At 43.4% G+C, this 20,554-nt stretch overlaps 1 protein-coding gene across 1 annotated transcript in view; it reads left to right on the plus strand.

Moving 5' to 3' along the window:
- The first annotated feature begins 5,575 nt into the window (after nt 1–5,575).
- SORD (sorbitol dehydrogenase) overlaps nt 5,576–20,554 on the plus strand; it is a 36,790-nt gene continuing 21,811 nt past the window's right edge. The window contains exons 1-4 of the mRNA XM_048866698.2: nt 5,576–5,931; nt 12,139–12,172; nt 15,320–15,484; nt 17,695–17,854. Of these exons, the coding sequence (XP_048722655.1) occupies nt 5,869–5,931; nt 12,139–12,172; nt 15,320–15,484; nt 17,695–17,854 (422 nt within the window). The 5' untranslated portion in view covers nt 5,576–5,868. The remainder of the gene's footprint in view (nt 5,932–12,138; nt 12,173–15,319; nt 15,485–17,694; nt 17,855–20,554) is intronic.

Below are 20,554 nucleotides of genomic sequence, written 5' to 3' on the forward strand. Positions count from 1 at the left end.
TGCTGAGGGTCTTGGCAGACCACTTAATGATCTTTCCAAATGTTGTTAGTACCATCAGCTCACTACTGTAAAGTGCTTTGGATAAAAGTGCTATATAAAAAAAACTGAATTAACTTTTTTAGTTTTATAAATAAAAGCACAGAACTCATTTTAATATCAGTAGTCTTACCTTTCTAATGCGATGGATGTGCCCTCTCCCCCGCACCGCAGCAGCCCTTGAGCTGGGGCTGGGAAGGAGGGCTGTCTTTCCCTGGCCACTGCAGCTCTGCACTTCCCAAATTCCCCCCACCACCTCTACTCACCCCCCTGCTCCCTCCCCGCTATTCCCCCCAAGGCCACCATCTCACCTTACATGTGTGTCTTCTTCAGGGTCCAGTCACCTAATTGGAGCCATGCCTGCGTGACTCCACTAATTAGGTGGGTGGCCCTTCATTCTCTTGTGTGCAGCCGCCCAGGTGCACACCTAAGAGGGAACTATCCATGGACCACCTGAATGGAGCTCGTGGACCACTGGTGGTCCACGGACCAGTTTGAGAACCTCTGGTCTACCTGACTTGATAGCGAAGCAAAACTGTGTATTTCTACAATCACAGTCCAGCTGCTTTTGAATCAGAGGATTATGCACAAAGGAGTATGTGGTGAAATTATTCCCAGTTGAAACATGTTCCTGCAACACTTCTCAAACATGTTGCCACATATCGGCAGCACAAAAGTCCAAAGGTACAAGTCTAAATGCAAAAAAGGCAGAGTATGCTCTGAAAAAACTCATGATGAATGCAAGAAAAAGCTAACCTGGAAGGAAAAAAACATGACAAAAGGATGAACTCCACGCACTGGCAGCACTGGATTCCCCTCTGATGAGTGAAATCAGAATTGATGCTGCAAAGAAAAACATCAAAGCAGGGGGAAAACATGAAAAGGGGACAAGTTGAGGTAAACCTGTTCCCAAGGGGAAAAGGTGAGTCTTCCTTTGTACTGGACAAGTTTAATTCTGGAGCACCGCCGTCTTCATGGTCTCCCGAAAGCTATATAACTTCTGTGAAAATCCTCAACAGGTTATCCATCTATGAAGAGTGTTCATGTACAGAACATTTACAGTAATGTTGAAGACATGAAGTATCTCTTAGAATCATAGAATATAAGGGTTGGAAGGGACCCCAGAAGGTCATCTAGTCCAACCCCCTGCTCGAAGCAGGACCAATTCCCAGTTAAATCATCCCAGCCAGGGCTTTGTCAAGCCTGACCTTAAAAACCTCTAAGGAAGGAGATTCTACCACCTCCCTAGGTAACGCATTCCAGTGTTTCACCACCCTCTTAGTGAAAAAGTTTTTCCTAATATCCAATCGAAACCTCCCCCACTGCAACTTGAGACCATTACTCCTCGTTCTGTCATCTGCTACCATTGAGAACAGTCTAGAGCCATCCTCTTTGGAACCCCCTTTCAGGTAGTTGAAAGCAGCTATCAAATCCCCCCTCATTCTTCTCTTCTGCAGGCTAAACAATCCCAGCTCCCTCAGCCTCTCCTCATAAGTCATGTGTTCTAGACCCCTAATCATTTTTGTTGCCCTTCGCTGGACTCTCTCCAATTTATCCACATCCTTCTTGTAGGGTGGGGCCCAAAACTGGACACAGTACTCCAGATGAGGCCTCACCAATGTCGAATAGAGGGGAACGATCACGTCCCTCGATCTGCTCGCTATGCCCCTACTTATACATCCCAAAATGCCATTGGCCTTCTTGGCAACAAGGGCACACTGCTGACTCATATCCAGCTTCTCGTCCACTGTCACCCCTAGGTCCTTTTCTGCAGAACTGCTGCCTAGCCATTCGGTCCCTAGTCTGTAGCTGTGCATTGGGTTCTTCCGTCCTAAGTGCAGGACCCTGCACTTATCCTTATTGAACCTCATCAGATTTCTTTTGGCCCAATCCTCCAATTTGTCTAGATCCTTCTGTATCCTATCCCTCCCCTCCAGCGTATCTACCACTCCTCCCAGTTTAGTATCATCCGCAAATTTGCTGAGAGTGCAATCCACACCATCCTCCAGATCATTTATGAAGATATTGAACAAAACCGGCCCCAGGACCGACCCTTGGGGCACTTGAACAACTAGCTAGCTGATACTATAATCGAGGGCTTCCTGCTTACTAGTTTCCCTAGAGAATGTTACTGAAACTGATAAAAAGAAAAGGAGTACTTGTGGCACCTTAGAGACTAACCAATTTATTTGAGCATGAGCTTTCGTGAGCCACAGCTCACTTCATCAACTGAAACTGATGTTAACAGTTTTCAGCCCATTTATCATTCACTCATTTGTTACCTGGATACACTTTAAATGTGCACAAGTTTGGCATAAAGCCAGACGTTATGGTGAAGGATCCCACAAATGTATACAGTTTTCACTGCATCTTAGTACTTGTTTTTCTGAAATGGGAAATTATTTTGTACCTAGATTCCAATCAAGGCCTCTCCACCAACTACATTCACATGCTACAAACAATTATAGAACCACAGATGGCTTCTAAGATCGACTGATCTGTGTGGATCATTCATGTACTGCTTGATGTTCCAGTTTGGCATGATTCACTGGCAAATGAATTTCCATTTTCATAGCAGAATATTTACTGTTTTGCTTACCTTTGCACTTTTATTGTATTTTGTTTCAGAAATGTGTAAATATCTGAATATATTAAATAGATTTAAAAAACCTACTATACAGGTGTGCTTTAGATGTGTCTTATTATCAGAGTTACTGGTTCAGGTTTTTGCACACTGATGGTGTCAAGGCCGATTCCACACTCTGGCACTTTGAGTGCAGGAGGTGGGGGCCTGCAAGGATTCTAAAAGTTAATACTGACCACTCCAGGCTTGTATTAAACTCCCAAGGTTACAGCTTCTCTCTGACCTTGGATGGGTAGATACTGCCAGCACCCAAGTGCAAAACCCCCTTTTGGAACCTAGGAAGGCGCACTTGGGAATTCCTTCCTGTGGAGTACCCTTAAGCCCTTTCACGCCCCCCCCCCTTTCCAGGGAAGAGCTGAGAAAGAAAACAAAGAAAATCAGCTGTTGCCACCAGCTAATTAAACATCATGTGCACAAACCTTTTAGGACACAAAAATCTAATTCTGTTCTTAAAAAAAGGTAAATTTTATTAAAAACAAAAAAGAAAGAAAATACATTTGGAATTTAGGCTTTTTGCTCGATTTAAAAAAAAAATTACAAGGATTAAACATCAAGATAGCTCTCTTGAGGTCCAGCTTAAAGGTTACAAGCAAAACAAAAGCACCTGGGGTTAGCACAGAGGAGTCCACAAGCCATAAAGAAATAAAAGAGATAAACCTAATTGTGTCTTCCTAGACATTTCCTGATCTACTTACATATCTGGGGTTTCAAATGAGTAGATTCTAAGTATGATTTGATGATTTTTCATAACTGGCACAAAGCTTTTTACAGCATAGCTGCTCTGTTCCCCCTCTCCGGAGAACAACAACAGACAGATAAAGGGGAAGTTCCCCCCCCCCATTTTAAAAAGTTCTGGCCTTCCCATTGGCTCTTTTGGTCAGGTGCCCACTCCCCTCGTTTTTACCCAACGACTTTGTAATCTTTTACAGATAAAGCATGTAGAGAACAGCTACTAACAGGGATTTTATAGCTAACTGCCTGGCTAGGAGTCTATATAAGGTAGCTACCCCTCCCCCTGCCCCACCTTCATTTATCACAGATGGTTTAACAGATGTCAACATAAACGCTGTAAGAAACTCACCATGAATGATCTTATGTGTTTGTTCCACATGCAGACCTACTTACTTAACCCATTTCAACTTGAAAACATACTCTTCTCAGACATGCAACCCAATATCCAGCTCTCCACTGGCAGCTGCTAACACCCGTTATTTAAATTAACTAAGAAAAAATAGTTCTTGATAGCATGCATGAGGTTCTTCATGGTTCTTTGTTAAGCCATTGAGATTTCAATAGTTCTTTATAGCCATTTACCATTTCAGCTGGTTCATTGCTAGTTCTGGACAGCAATTTTTGGGATTGCAAGGGAAAAAATCTGTTATTAAACTAAACGAGGAAGTAAGCATGTGCCAACAAATATGTTGTTCAACTTTTGTAGCTCTACATTTGTGTTAATGATATGGTGTTTAAAAAACAGCAACTGTTTGATCTTAACAGGCAATAAAGATCCAATAAAAATTCCAGGCCTGTGCAATAAAGATGTACGTGTGGTGATGAAGCTCCTTTATCACTTCCTTTTGTAACAAGTAGAAATAGGGCCTTGCTATATGTTTCTTGGTAAAGAAAAGGGGAAATGATGTTAAAAATCCATTCTGATTTTTAAAAAATTAGATTGCAACACAGAACCTATGAAATAAGGTTCCCTATCAAAACAAAACAAAAACCGATTTGAACTGTTTCCCGCACTAAAATATTTCATCTCTCTACCATGACACAAGACAGACATTTTTAGTCTCATTTTTTTTAGACTATATGGAAATACTATATAAAGATACTCCTACTACAATAACAACAACAACAATACGCTAATAATAATACATAACATTTTACTGCACAGTTGGCACAGTATTAAAAGTTGGTTTGGATTATGTTTTTACAACTATTACATTTTTCTGACATGGCTTCATATTATATAGGCCGATGCACTATCCTGGAAGAGGCTGTTACAGCTCAGTTCGGCCAGGTTTTTCAGTAGCCTTGTGTAGCTCTCACCTATTTGCATTACACGTATAATTTCCATCGTCTGTGCAACTTTGGAATGGATGGTGGTTCCGGAGCCTTCCTGGTGTTCAGGGTGGGGGGAACGTATGACATCGTGCTGTTACCTGGTGGCCTCCTTACCAGGCTACTGCCCTCCACCTGGTGCTACTCGTTTTCACCCAGTTTTGGTTATTAAAATGTATTCCCATCCACGTGTCGGGGCACTCAGATTCTTCCTCCATAGTAAGAATAGGAGTACGTGTGGCACCTTAGAGACTAACAAATTTATTAGAGCATAAATTTTCGTGAGCTACAGCTCACTTGAAGTGAGCTGTAGCTCACGAAAGCTTAAGCTTAAATAAAGCTCAGTGGTTTGAGCATTGGCCTGCTAAACCCAGGGTTGTGAGTTCAATCCCTGAGGGGGCCATTTGGGGTCTTGGGCAAAAATTGGGGATTGGTCCTGGTTTGAGCAGGGGGTTGGACTAGATGGCCTCCTGAGGTCCCTTCCAACCCTATGATTCTATGTATTCTAAATGTGTTAGTCTCTAAGGTGCCACAAGCCCTCCTGTTCCTTTTGCGGATACAGACGAACACAACTGCGACTCTGATTCCTCCACAATGTGGCCGGGGTGTGTCACGCTGTGGTACAAGGAAGAAAAGCTTCACTAGCTGCCTTCTCCCCAAGAGACCCCAGGCCTGCCCGCCCTTCAGGGCCCTGCGCTGGGTCCCAGCCACCGCCAGGCCTGCCCCGCCCCCCTTCAAAGCCCTGCGCTGAGGCTCAGGCACCCTCAGGCCTGCCCCCCTCCCCCCTTCAACGGCTCAGTCACCCTCTGGCCTTGCGCGGCTCCCTGGGGGCGGGGCAGGGGTCCTCTCTCGTGCCCCCCCGGCAGTGCTGGCTCCCACCAGGCTGCCTGCGGTTTGGACTATGAGACCCGGCCGCTCCCCACCCCCCACCGGGTCCTGCCAGCCGCCGGCCCTTGGACCCAGCTAAAGTCCCTTGTGCCGCGGCTGCAGCGGCCGAGGCGCCGACTGTCGCTCACCCCCCGGACCCTGGGCCGCCGGGCGGCTCGTGCACCTGCGCGCGGGGAGCGGCCGTTGCTGAGGGCGGAAGCGCCGCGAGCGGCCCCGGCCCGGCTGGCTGAGGGAGGATGGCGGAGCAACGCGCCGAGAACCTGTCGGTGGTGGTGCATCGCGCCGGGGACCTGCGCCTGGTACCGCCGACCCGCCCCGCCCCGCTGGGGGAGGGGGTCACAGCCCTGAGGGGATTTTGGGGGGATCACAGCCCTCAGGGGTCAAGGGATTGTGGGGGGGGGTCACAGCTCTTGGGGTTCAGGGGATTGTGCGGGGGGTTACAGCTCTTGGGGGTATTCCACCCCTTGGGGTTCAGGGGAGCCTTTGGGGTTCAGGGGATTTGTGGGGGGATCACAGCTCTGGGGTTCAGGGAGTTTCTGTGAGTTTGCAGCCCCCGGTTCAGGCAGCCCAGGGCACTGCCTGGATCATAGACGTTTCAGGTGTAAAACCTAAAATTGGGTATCCCCAGTCCATCCTCTCAGGGCCAGGGCAGGGTTATACCCTACAGGGCATTTCTGGGTTTTTGCCAGTCTGGATTTCTATGTTCCACGTGGTGAGGCTCCCAACTCTTACCTATGGAAATGTTTTCACATCTAATACATCTTTCTGGCAAGAAGCTTCTGGTATTTGGCTTAAATTCATCTTTAGTTAATTTTGTCCCATTCTTCCTACTTAGACCCCCCTGTGGCACACTAAATAATTCCTTTCCCTCAAATGTCAGCATACTCTTAGCATGTCTCACTTACCCCTCTTCCCAGTCATTGCTTAGCTAAGCAGTTAACTCTTTTTATTTTTCCTCCAGCTCCCCGATTGTTTATATTGCTTTCTTCAGGGTTTCTGCATATTTCACCTAATGAAGTGTCAGCTCATTGATGATGCTGTTTAATAAGATTCAGCCTAACGCAGATCTACTCCAGCTATGTCCATTGCTATTAATTATTGCCTGTTGTTACTGTCCTTCAACCTGTTTTCAATGCACATGACTATTCCTGTCCAGGCCAGTTGGCATTAATACATGCAGTGAATTCATGTGACACAATATCAAATGACCTACTAGAATTAAATGGAGGAAGATTTGAAATCTTTCTGGTCCTTGGCAAGGCTGTTTTGTACCTCCTCAGAAGTCAGAGGACTCAGGGCCCGCCCAGGCCAGGAGTGGAATGGAAGCTCCTTTTGCCCCCGAGTTTGGCAGGGAGTGAGGATCGAAGGGCTCAGTGGGTTAGCTGGGGAGACAGGGGTTGGCACCGCTGAAGCTCTATTTGGCAGGGTAAGGGCACTCCCAAAGGAGGGCAAGAGATCGGAGAAGAGATGGCAGGGAAATGATGCTGGAGAAGTTTCACCACACTAGACTACAGAGTGACAAACTAACCCTGCAGTCTTCTCTGTTTTATCCAGATTCTGCACATTTCTCATGATCCAGCAAATTGCTAGCATGAGCCTCCGCTGGCAAAGTGTGGGCATCCCTGTTGTACAGGTTCTGGGAAAGAAGAGCATTGCTAACATTCTGTTTGTATTGCATTTGATGGTGTGTGGTGGGGAGGGCTTTGGAAGCCATACAATTCAGTACATATTCCTGCACCAGAAGGTGCTGCTGGGACACAAGAGAAAAGATAAACAAATTTCATGGTGTACATTGAACATAGCTAACAGGTTGGAATGACAGAGTGCCAAAAATGACCCAATGAGGAATTGCATTGTGTTAAACTTGCACACTATGGGCCTGATTTTCATAAGTGCTTCAATTTGGAATCGAACTTTCTGGCTCCAGTCAGGTAAATAGACATCTGTTGTGTGTACAGGTATTTGCATTTGCAAATTTGGAAGATGTCAAATAAAGAGGCCACTTCTGAAAATCAAGGCCTATGTCTTAATGAACTTTGATAAGCAGTGAGGTAGTCACAGAAAATAGTTTTGATCTGGCAGGTGCTTGATATTAAATACAGACTTTGGTCACCTGTTGTGGCTCAGTTTATTTTTATTGCTCCTGTGCAGCTCAAACAAAGTGAGCAGTGTTATATACAATGTGTGGCTCACAGCCATATTTGAGACAGCGGTAACATCTGCCAAAACAGTATTAAGAAGCAACACTTATAATAATGTGCATCTCATACACATATAATGTACAGTTTTCTAAATAGAAACATAGGAATTGCAGTACTAGATCACACCCAAGGTCCATCTAGTCCAGTATCCTGACTCTGACAAAGGCAGAGGAGGTGCCCACTTTGGATCACCTCATGATTTCTAATAGTTAGAGATTGGCTTAAGCCCTGAAACATGGGGTTTAATATTCCTTTCTAAATATTTGTTAGCATTAACTGCATATTCTTATTATTCATATAAATGTCCAATCACTTTTTGAATCTCATTACATTCTTGACTTTAATGACTTCCTGTGGCAGTGAGTTCCAGAGTCTATTTTTATTTTCTTTATACAATCTCTTGCACAATGGGGTCCTGATCCACAACTGGGGCTCCTAGGTGCTATGGTAATACAAATAAATAATATTTATATGTTGTATTTGTATAGTATTTACATGCTTTTATCAATTTTACATTGCCGGTTTTTAATTTAATTGAAAATCCCCTCTATCACAATCATTATCATGTCCCCTCTTATTTGTCTCCTATCTGAGGTAACAGTCCCAATCTCTTCAGTCTTTCTCCATATGAGAGTTTTTCCAGGCCCATGGCCATTCTCTTTGTTCTTCTTTGAGCTCCCTAGTGAACAAATGGGTGCATGTTTTTTAGGATGCTCTTAGATACTCCACTTTCAGTATTGTGAGCTTCATTATCTTTCATACATATTGCAAACTCCTATTTTCACACACAACTTTTAAAAAAAAATAGCTGAGGTTGTAAAAATTGTGTTTCACCAGTTCACACGTTTGTTAGATGCTCTCTATACTTGTGAATAACTCAAAAAAGGCTTTCTTTAAAAACTTCTGATTCACTTTGGCTGTGTCCTGAGTGGGACAAAGTGCCTTGGACTGAAGAAATCTGGGTCAGAAATAAAGTTCTGGGCACTAAAAATTACATAGAGCAGGTTGTGCCCAGATGCATACCCCATTGAGCTTCATTAATATCAACAGGCAGAATTTGGCCACATACTGTCCATATGCAGTGTTGATCATTTACTGCTTATTTTAACAATGAATGTCAGTGCAATGCTTGTGAGATATGCACAGGCAAGCAAGCATTTTAGTCTGGGAACACTGATATAGTAAAATCCAATTCCATGGGCAAGTTAGTGATAGAAAGGTAAGTGAGGCATCATTTAATTCATAAAAATCTGACAGAATCATAATTTCAATGTTGTCACGTTGTGCAGTGTAGCAGGGAGGGCTCACTGCCCCGTCCCCTGGCTCCCAGCTTCAGGTCCTCTGATTGGTGGAAATTTTGATAATGCAGGGCTGTCAGAAAAGGATTCAGTTGGGTTTCATTTGAAAGCCCTTTTTCCCCCAAACACAATGGTACCAAATGTGACAAACCTAGAACACTTATGAAGATATATATTCAAAAAATGTTTAAAAATCAATTTTTTTTAAATTACACTGTAACACAAGGATGCATTGCTTGCATAAAAAAAGACCCAGATTTTTGGAAATCGTATGGAAGTTAGTCTTGACATATAGGATTGAAAAAAATTATTCATTAAAGTCATCATCAGTGTCTTCTCTGTCTAGGGCACCACTCTGCTAGACACATTGTCATACTGATCCTCCCCTGCACCACACTCACACATCACCATACAAGGCAGGCTACTGGCCAACCATTTGCATGGTGGTGAGCATCTGGCTTTTGCACATGACCATTTGATTAGGATTGATTTAAGAATGCATTGTATTTCATGTGTAACTGGAAAAACCCATTCATGCTTGAAAGGAGAGGGTAGTTTGGGATGTGCTCAGTAATACTGGAGCCATTCCTTTGCTTGGTGAGTTTATGTTCTCGATAGCAGGTAAAAAATGCACCCCTTCGTGGCAATTTTTCTCCATTTGTCTGATCCTTGGAAAACAGCCACCAATGTAGCTCTGCAAGTGTTGTAATGTTGATCTCAAATAGTAAACTTGACATATGAACGCCTCCAGGGCATTTATGATCTCATCAATGACTGTCTCAGCCATTCCAAGCACCTTCAGTCTAAGGAGAGAGTCTTCGGAGGCTGCATCAAATGTCTTCCAGAAAGAAAATTTTGTCTTCCATCCTGAAAGGGTGTGAAAACCTGGAAGTGTGGCAGCTTTTAATGGTCTGGGAGATAGGAACACATCTCTGAGGGGATTCTGTTCTCCAGCAGCAGGCACAGAAACAGAATTTGCAGAAGTCTTGGGAGTTACAAAGAAACCACTGAAAAGTGAGAGGCAGAAGTTTCATTACGCCATGTGACAATGAAATTCTTCGAGCAATTCTTTGCATGCTGTACTGTTTTTCCTGCAATGTGTAGTTACTCATGCTTTGTGCAAGTATGAGACAGTAGCTTCTTCACTGTGAGATTGGAAATGTTTATGGAGTCAATGATTTTGTATTGGACAGGTGCAATACCAACCATAACTCCGCCCCACCCACTTCTCTGTCCCCTCGCACACTGGATCTGATTCACATTTACACTTATTCACTTTAAATCACTCTGACTGTGTTAAGGGATCTCGGTGTAAATGAGCATCAGGCCCACCATGTTTATTTGACTTTACAGTCATTAAATCACACTAATCAAATCTCATCCTTCCCCAAGCTTTATGCCCTACACTACTAAAGAGCCAAGGAAAGCAAAAACAGCAGGGTGGGTTCAAAAGCACTGCTGGGATTGAGAATCTATATTGAAGTGTAGTGCAGTGGCTCCACTAAAAAGTCAGCATTTGCCTCAGAGATATCAGAGATACTACAATATTTCCCTAAAACGGGTGGTAAGTCTGGTGTCTCTGGTGCCCTGTTGTGGTAATCTGTACATGACTGTTGGAGCAGATGCTTTGTGGACAATCATAACAAGACCATCCACTTCTTCAATCCAAAGTAATATTTGCTTATCGACTAAAAATTTAAATCATCTTTGCAGAAAGGTACAGCAAAAAATAAACATAGTGAGGTGAAATCAAACCAAACACAACACAATTCTCTTCACTTTAACTTTGCTTTCGTATTGTGATAGTGATGTCAAATATTGAGTTTAGTGTTTATGGAGTTTTTAAATTGGAAATTCTTTTAGGAAAGAATATCTGCTTTCAAAGGTCCAATGCCCGGGCTTGTGTGTGGGAGTAACTGGGTGTAGGACACAATGTATGCCTTTGATAATGAAATAACTTCTAAGCAAACAGATTATACAGCTCTTATGCTAGTCCCAGTGAAGGACCAATTCAGTTTCCATTGCAGTCAATGGAAGTCTTTCATCTGGGAGTTGGGCTGGTTCCAGTCAACTTGAAAAGACAATGGCAACCACCCCACTTTCATTTTTAAAGTTAAGAAGAAACTTTGCAGCAAATCTACCGAGAACTCAGAAATCCACTTTTCCTCCCCATTGTACACTAGCTTCCCAATCCTGTGAACAGAGTCAGTTATAGGGGTTTGAAAGCACCGTGTTTATTTTTGTACTTGGGCATTTTGTTTAACCTCCTTGTGTAGTGAAATCTTAAGGACTTATTCTTTTTTCTTTGAATACTTGGGAGGAGCTCAGATACCACAACGTTCTGGAACCAGGTAAGTATGTAAATATAGAGAGAAGAGGTAAAAGTCCTGCAAACATATAGGTTACCTTTTATTGTTGTGAAAAGTGACCCAGGGTTGTAGCTGAGCCCTTCTATATATGACAAAGTAGCTGTGTAATGCTCATTTTCCTGGGATCCTCAGGCTCCACACTGTTAAATAGCCACTGTATCCTGCTTCTTTCATGCTCCCATTAGTTCCACTTGTGGGGGAAAAGATGGTGTTTTGTCCTCAGCCACATGGAATTTTTGTTTTGTTTTCCCTGTGATTGGTCAATGATTCAGGTTTTATAATGCCTCATTCATATAACAATCTCAAGGGACAGCTATTTCAGCAATAATAGCATTACAAGAGAAGGGCGTGAGAATAGGCATTTAGAAAGGAACATTTAATCCTGACGGTCTTTAAAAGTTGTTGGTTTACTGTGAATATCTGAAGCCACTCTGATTTCAGAAGATGAGTTTTGTGGATCATGGGATAAGTTGCTCAACTGAAACCACAAGTCCTATTCCGTTGTAGGGAAGTTTGGTATATAAGACGTGATCCTGTTACTGTAATTACTTATATACTGGAGAAAATTCTAGGGATTTCTCAGAAAGCAGCCCCAAATTTTCATGCAAACTGAATGCTTTTTGTTTGTTTCCCTATAGGAAAATCGTCCGGTCCCAGAACCAGGTCCCAATGGTAGGTCTCTAGAGTGACTGCCTGCCTTCTACCTTGTGGTTTTCTTTGAGTGTAATTTCTTCCTAAATTTTCTATTTGCCCTTCTCTGATCTCCCCCTGTAAACCAACTATAGCATCTATGATAACATATAACATTGTCCAAAAACGGAGCATATAGGTGGAGCAGGTCAAATCTTGCATCCATCTGAGAGGGGATGGTGGTGAAATCTGAAATGTATGTGGAGTTAGCTAAATCCCTCTCCCCATGTTTTCGGTTGACAAGATCTGGGAACAATAACAATTTATGAAAGACACAGTCCTGAGGGTCCTATTGAGAAATGATGCATAAGATTTGGAAAATTAGTTTTCTTCCTTTAGACCTACCTGAATCCACTCTGCTGAAGTGTAAGTGGATGGGACTTGCACTGGGAAGGAAGAAGGTGTAAATAAAGTTGGGCAAGAGACTAGGTCATTTTAATAATATCTGAATAACCAGCAGTGTTTGTGTGCTTCATATTACCTTCCTCTGAAAGAGAACGATATCAAAAAGGGGTGCAGAGCATTGACTTTGATGGGAGTTGGAAACGATCTGCACTTCTCAGGATTGGGCCCATAGAAACTAGAGAAGGAAAATATAGCTAGAAACTCCATTCTGGCCTCATTCAGATAACAACCTTGTAAAATGGAAATTGCATTGGGATTTTGATGACTCAGGCTACTTATCATGTGATCAGAAACACTAAACATAGTTTCCTTTTGATAATCTGATTGTTTGTCTATTACCCTAACCGTGAAGTATATGTGCTTTATTGCTGCGTTCAAATGCATAGTACCCCATTCTATCTGAATATTAGTCAAGTAGGTCGAAGCAGGGCAACAAAAATGATTAGGGGTCTGGAACACATGACTTATGAGGAGAGGCTGAGGGAGCTGGGATTGTTTAGCCTGCAGAAGAGAAGAATGAGGGGGGATTTGATAGCTGCTTTCAACTACCTGAAAGGGGGTTCCAAAGAGGATGGCTCTAGACTGTTCTCAATGGTAGCAGATGACAGAACGAGGAGTAATGGTCTCAAGTTGCAGTGGGGGAGGTTTAGATTGGATATTAGGAAAAACTTTTTCACTAAGAGGGTGGTGAAACACTGGAATGCGTTACCTAGGGAGGTGGTAGAATCTCCTTCCTTAGAGGTTTTTAAGGTCAGGCTTGACAAAGCCCTGGCTGGGATGATTTAACTGGGAATTGGTCCTGCTTCGAGCAGGGGGTTGGACTAGATGACCTTCTGGGGTCCCTTTCAACCCTTATATTCTATGATTCTATGATTCTAAGTCCTGTGAATCATATTTAATCAAAGATCTCATTTGGCACCCAGACTAGAGCTCTCCTCTTAGATTACATTTGCCTTCATTTACAAGAGATGTCTTTTATTTTAAGCTCTTGGAAGTTTTAGATCCTTATCTAGAATGTTCAGATTTCAGTAAGTATCTCATAAATGTCGACTGTCCTATAGGATGTAACTGCAAATGTGTAACTTTTATGAAACATGTTAGTAAATGATGGTGAACGGATTAGGAAGGTAAAGAAATAGAGGGAGGAAGAAGATGGAAAACCTATTGAAACCTGTCTAGTCCACTCCTGGGCTAGTGCAGGATTGTTCACTAGTGTCTTTTCTAGTTATAAACATTAGAATGAGATTTTCAAAAGCGTCTCAGCATTGGCTTAATTCTGTTCTCATTGAAATCAGTGGTAAAGATGCCGTTTACTGCACTGGGAGGAGAGTTAAGCCAATGCTGAGTGCTTTTCACAATCCTACCTTAGTAGTTTTTTTTCCTCTGTTAAATATTTTGGCAGTGTTTTTATTAAACTTTTTTCTACAAATTATTGAAGAAAATGTTTCCTTGTCATGATTATTCTAAACTAAGCTCTACAAATCACCACGTAACCCTGAGCAACAGTGACTCCCAAGAGAGAGCAGAATTGTGACTGAAAATGTTACTTGGAGTGACATTGAGGGACTGCAGAATTGTAAGAGAGACAAAGGAAAGGTTTAGCAGCACAGTTCTTAAGGGTGACCTGCTAAGATTTAAAAGAAATCAGGCTTGTGCTGTTTTATGCCTTTTTAATGGCATATAAAGAAAGTCTGAAAGTTGTTGTGGTTTATTTTCCTTAAAGGTTCTGTGGCAAGGGGGTTCTGTTTATTTTTTGCATTAGAAGTTCAGCATGTGTGTGTGCGCTGGAAGACTCTGTGGGTAACTAGAGAGCTGATAGAATTATGGAGTATAAAAATAAATGCGTTTTGGAAGCCCTGCTTCAGGGCTAAAGCCAACCTCTCACTGTTAAGGTTTCCCTAAAAACAGATTATCACATTACTTCCTGCTGCAGGTTTTCTGACACCTTCCTCTTAAGCGTCAAGGGGTTGGCTGCATATCAGAGATACACTTGATAGATCATGGGTCTGATTTGGTTTGGCAATTCCTGTGATATCACAAATGCCAGGGAAATGAAATTTGATTAATTGATAGGGGAAGGAATTTTTATTCAGATTGTTTAAATTCTGATTTTTCCTAACACAGCTTTAATTCAAACCCTTGCAAGTAAAGCTCTCAGTCCATATCCTGAGTCAGCCCAGGAGTCCTCCAACATAAAAGGGAATCAAAGACTTAACATGTTGCAGCTTTCTAATGAAAAATAAGTAGGGAGAAAAAAACATTTTATTGAAAGAACTGAGCTCCTTTCCAGGCCTCCTGTACATATAAAGAGGCAAAAAAGGATATAGGCCCCCTTTAGTGTTCCTCTGTAGGAAATAGAGTAACAGCCGTGTTAGTCTGTATTCGCAAAAAGAAAAGGAGTACTTGTGGCACCTTAGAGACTAACCAATTTATTTGAGCTTAAGCTTTTGTGAGCTACAGCTCACTTCATCGGATGCATACTGTGTGTATAAAAACATCTTCTGTATTTTCCACAGTATGCATCCGATGAAGTGAGCTGTAGCTCACAAAAGCTTATGCTCAAATAAGTTGGTTAGTCTCTAAGGTGCCACAGGTACTCCTTTTCTCTCTGTAGGAAAGTTCCTTGTCAGTCTTTAAAGCATTTGCCAAGCAGATGCCTCACCTTGCTGCAGAGGTCTTTCATGCAGTTGGTCTCTGGTTTATGACTCTTTCTTTCTTTGCCAGAGGTGCTGCTGAGAATGCATTCGGTCGGGATCTGTGGATCTGATGTCCACTACTGGCAGAACGGTAGAATTGGGGACTTTATTGTAAAGAAGCCCATGGTGCTAGGGCATGAGGCATCGGGAACCATCATCAAAGTGGGGACATCAGTAACCCATCTGAAGCCAGGTGAGCAGTTTCCTTGAATCTTGTGGACGGTTGCCTGATATGTACTTTCTCTGTTGTGATGAGGTTGAGAGGCTGGCCTGCTAGGAAATATTAAATGTGCACTGATGAAACATTAGGAATCCTGCAAACCAGAGAAGGCTGAGCCAAAGCCTTCAGTTTGGAAGTGATAAAAAGAGGAGGAAGATGGTCCAGTGGTGTGAGTGCTAGCCTGGAACTCAGCACTCCTGGGCTCAGTCCCCTGCTATGCTAGCTTCTTGGGCAACCTTGGGCAAGTCACTTAATCTCCCTCTGCCTCCGTTCCCCTTTTTATACAGTGGGGATAAGAGCACCCACCTATCTCACAGGGGTGTTGGGAAGGTTAGTACGTTAAAGATTGTGAGATGCTGGGGTACTATGGTAATGGGGGCCAGATAAGGGCTTTAGATGAAAATCTTAACTTGGATTTGAATTTCATAAATGACTCTGCCTTTATATTGGGTTAAAACTGGTGTGCAGATCCCAGCACCACTGGACTCAGGGTTCAGGAGCCAGAGCTGGGTCCCAGTGTTATGGTTTGCACCTATATCTACCTAAAATACAGCTGTTGTCCTTATCTGTTTGTTCACTGCCCTCCTCACCCCTTGCACAAATCCTCCTAACCAACCACCAGCCCTTTCAAGCCAAGTCTAGCTCTCTTTTATTTAAAATCAAACCTAGAGTAAGATGTTACAATAAAAGGAGCTCCTCTTGGGTTTTGTCTCCTGTCCCTGCTTTACTGCACAGTACATTGGGCAGATTGAGATCTGTTGTGATTCGGCCAACACTGTCTCCTCACAAATGACAAGGCTCACTGCCATCCATCGCTCGTGTTGGACAGCTGACTTCATGGCACTTCTTAGGAATCACTTGCTTTGACCTTTTGAAGAGTGCTGATATGATCTGAATATTGCATATATCCTGTTGTGTATTTAATGGACACGTATTGAACATGCAATCCAAGCAAGAACATAAAGCCTTTGTAGACCATGCATGTGAGTCACTCTTGCTGCTAGTGAGCCCTTTTATTAAGCCAGTTAACTCAATATTGTAACTTCCTTTTGCTGTGTGTACGTGCTCCAGAAGTTGGGGACACCTGGCATTGATGTTTAGGTGCTGGCCTAGTAAGAAACGTGGTACATTATTTCTCATTTACATCATGATAAATCTGGGGTGACTGTTGGCTTCAGTAGAGTGACTCTAGATTTAAATAGGTGTAACTCAGAGCAGAGTTTGGCCCCAGAGTTAGATCTATGGGGCAGGGACTAAACCTTTCTCTGTGTTCTGTGCAGTGCTGAATGCTCTGCAGTTAATAAACAATAGTAATGACCATCTGCCTGGACATCCTGAGCGGGACCCCTGAGCTAGAGAGATGACCACAGCCTCACTGAGGGATTTGCCCAGTGATTAGATTTCTGGTGCTGAATGAAAAGGGCTGGAAGCATTTTGGATGTTTTACGAGTCTCTTATACTCCCTTGTGGAGCTCCAGAAAACCTGACTGTGGAGCAGGTGAACAACTGCTCTTTTTCCACTCTGAGCTGTCCAAGGATTGGGTCAGGCAATGTGGAGCTCTCCCACATGGGGGAAAAGGGATTTTGTGCTCTTTGGATTTTGGAGTCTGATCTCCTGACTCCTACATGCACTTCCAGGTCTTTACCAAAAGCCCAGCCTACCTCCCCATCATAACTGTCAGTCTGGAGAGCAAGTACAGTGATTGCCATTAAAATCCAATGTTTGCCAACAGATCCTGCATGGTGTTTCCGTTTAGTTCCTAATTGCAGGAGATCTCAGATACCATTCAGTGGTACTCCGTGACAAATGCTGGCTTTTTGATGGGAATAGGAAATCAGCCAATTTACAGTGATTAGACGGAGGGGAAGATATAGGTAGCTCTGCATGTGACTGAGCCTGCATTCTCTTAGTGTTTGTCTGCCTCTTACATATTATATTTTCTTCTGTAATGCTGAACACTGTGTGTGGCTGGGTCCCTGGGGCTGGGTGATGAGTCTTCCATAGCATGGCATTAAGGAAAGAGATTGAAGTGTATCAAAGGAAGTCTTTGTCTTTCAGTGGGTGTTTACAGAACAGGGTAGATCTCTCCCTTCCTTGGCATCCCTCTTGATCATTCAGATCTCCACATGGTGCAGTGCCCACACACTCCTTGTCTCACCCCACCCTCCTTTCACTCACTCAGGCGATCGAGTGGCCATTGAGCCTGGTGCTCCGCGAGACATCGATGAATTCTGCAAAATCGGACGCTACAACCTGTCTCCGACTATCTTCTTCTGTGCGACACCTCCCGATGATGGAAACCTGTGCCGATATTATGCACACAATGCCAGCTTTTGCTACAAGTCAGTCACACACGCCCCCTGCCTACAAATAACCACTCCCTGTGTGGGGTTAGCCATATTGTTCCTCCCTCTCTCCCTCAGCCATCTGCACAATGGGGATAGTAATCTAGTTACATGAAGTGCTTTTTGTTATTTCCCTAGATGCCCCTGGCATAGGTAGGGTTCAGAGGCCTAGTTGCGAAATGTTTGGGAATGTGATCTAGACCTTAATCTGATCTCCTTTGTACTGACCTTCTGTGTAATGCACTTTGAGAGCTACAGATGCTAAGTACTGTAGAAGAGCTAGGGATTATTTATTTATTTGTTTGTTTGTCTTTGTTTTTATCTCCACTCTTGACCGTGGTATCTGAGAACTTTATGACAGGAACTTGTTAGACCTTTCTCTCCTGCAGATTTCCTATGACTTTATCACTGCTTTAACCCCAAAGGGTGACCTTTTCTTAAACCCTCTCTCTTTTTGCTCTCATTTCTATAAGGCAAGGTAAGGCCTGATGTTTTTTTGGGTTCTGCTGTTGGAAACTCCAGGAAGGGCTTTCCCTCATTCATCAAGGAGAGCCAGCCCCTTGCTGCCCTGTAGAAAGCACTGCAAGAACTGCTAAACCTGCAATATGATTTGCTCGGTTATTAACTGAGAAGACCTAGACTGGTTCTGATTGTCCCAGGCTGCCAGTACCCCCGCTAATCCAGCCTTTGTGCAACACTGAAGACAATTTTGACCCCACTGGTGCCAAAGGTGACATCCTGGTTGTCAGAGAAACTCATTTGGGCTCCGATTCAGCAAAACATTTAAGCATATGAGCATCCATATTGCTTGATTGTACTGGGACTTAAGCACAAGCTTAATGTTAAGAATGTGCTGAAGTACTTTGCTGAATTGGAGCATTAGAAAACCTAGCAGTCCAAATTCATCCCTGCATAACTGCTCTGACTTCAGTAGAGTCATGCCAGGAATGAACTGGGTCCAGCATATCCACCCCATCAAAATACTCTGTTGGCAGTGCCATGTAGATATTTAATCTATGGAGTTTGCTCCCGTTTGGAGGCTTGTGTGGAACACGGAGTTCCATGTACACTGAAGAAAGAACAAATCTGTAAATCCAGAAATTCACTAACGCTAGGGACTAACATTCTTCTTTCATTTGTGCCTGTGCATGCTCTAGAAATAGCATCCCTGATGTTTGCTGGGTTGTCAAAAATGGACCTCTGCATTGGGATCATTGTCTCATAGTGACAGAACTTTGTGCTCTTACTGGAGGGCCTTGGAGCATTTTGCAAACATTAATGAATGAAGCTTCTTTGCAAGGTAGCTAAGTATGATGATCCCTCTTTTTAGATGGATTAATTGAAGCACACATTCACCCTGTGGACCGGCGACAGAGCCCCAACAGACTCTCAGTACCCTGCTCTGCTCAGGGAGGGGACTAGTATCTGGCTTGGTTCCTTTTTTCAGGTTATAATAAAAATCACACTTTGCCTTTCACTAGCACCTTCCATGTGAGTATATCCAGGCACTTTGAAAGCATTTATTAATGTAACTACATGGCTCATGGCAGGTGAGCAGGAATCATTCACCTAGGAAGTTATGGGCTTGGTTTTCAAAATGTGAGACTGGATGATGGACTGATTGTGTGTGTACACATGTAACTGGTTGTCACTCTGGCAGCAGGCACACAGATACCCATGTGGTGCTAACTCTCCACAGAGCTATAATAACTAGGTAGTTCTTCATGTGTCACTATCATCACTTCATACCCCAAGCACAGCTCCCCCTGGAAAGGGCTGAAGACTCCAGGAAGGCCACTTGGGACCTTGTTTCATCAATCAGATTTTTCTGGGAGTTGATTAAATACCCTGGTAATGAGCAGCAATATAGAATCCTTAAAAAGATAGATTAGTGAATCCCTCCCCCACTAGTAACTGCTCAGACAAATTACTGACATGTACACCCTTGTGCACAGTCCTGGCCTGCTTCTGTTCTGAAACCTGGCCCACAAAGTATCACTTCAGTATGCAGCATAGCACCAGTGATTGCACTGATAAAGCCCTGGGGTAGTTTTATCAGAGACCCAAATCCTTACTCAGGCAAAATTACCCCAAAAATCAGTTGCTCAAGGATCCTGCAGGATTAGGTCCATAAAGCAATAGAGTGTAGTCTGCTTTAGCACAGTGTGACGGGTTCGGTCACAGAGACCCCCGTTGGGACTGTCACCTTATGTGCTGAGGCTACCTCTGAGCCCGTCTTCCCTGCCAGGTTGGGACTTCAGAACTCTGCCTTGTTGAGCCAGTTATGCTAATCTGCTGCAACACAGACCAACACCCCCAAAGCTGCAGACTTAACTGAAAATGGCTTAGCAAGTGCTCCTGTCCCTAGCACCCAGACACCCAGCTCCCAATTGGATCCAAACCCCAATTAAATCCGTTTTACTCTGTATAAAGCTTGTACAGGGTAAACTCGTAAGTTGTCTGCCCTCTATAACACTGATAGAGAGATATGCACAGCTGTTTGCTCCCCCAGGTATTAATTACTTACTCTGGGTTAATTAATAAGCAAAACGGTATTTTACTAAGTGTAAAAAGTAGGATTTAAATGGTTCCAAGCAATAACAGACAGAACAAAGTAAGTTATCAAGCAAAATAAAACAAAACATGCAAGTCTAAGCCTAATACAGTATGAAACTGAATACAGGTAAATCTCACCCT

Source organism: Caretta caretta, chromosome 10, assembly GCF_965140235.1.
Source record: "Caretta caretta isolate rCarCar2 chromosome 10, rCarCar1.hap1, whole genome shotgun sequence".
Classification (NCBI taxonomy): domain Eukaryota; kingdom Metazoa; phylum Chordata; order Testudines; family Cheloniidae; genus Caretta; species Caretta caretta.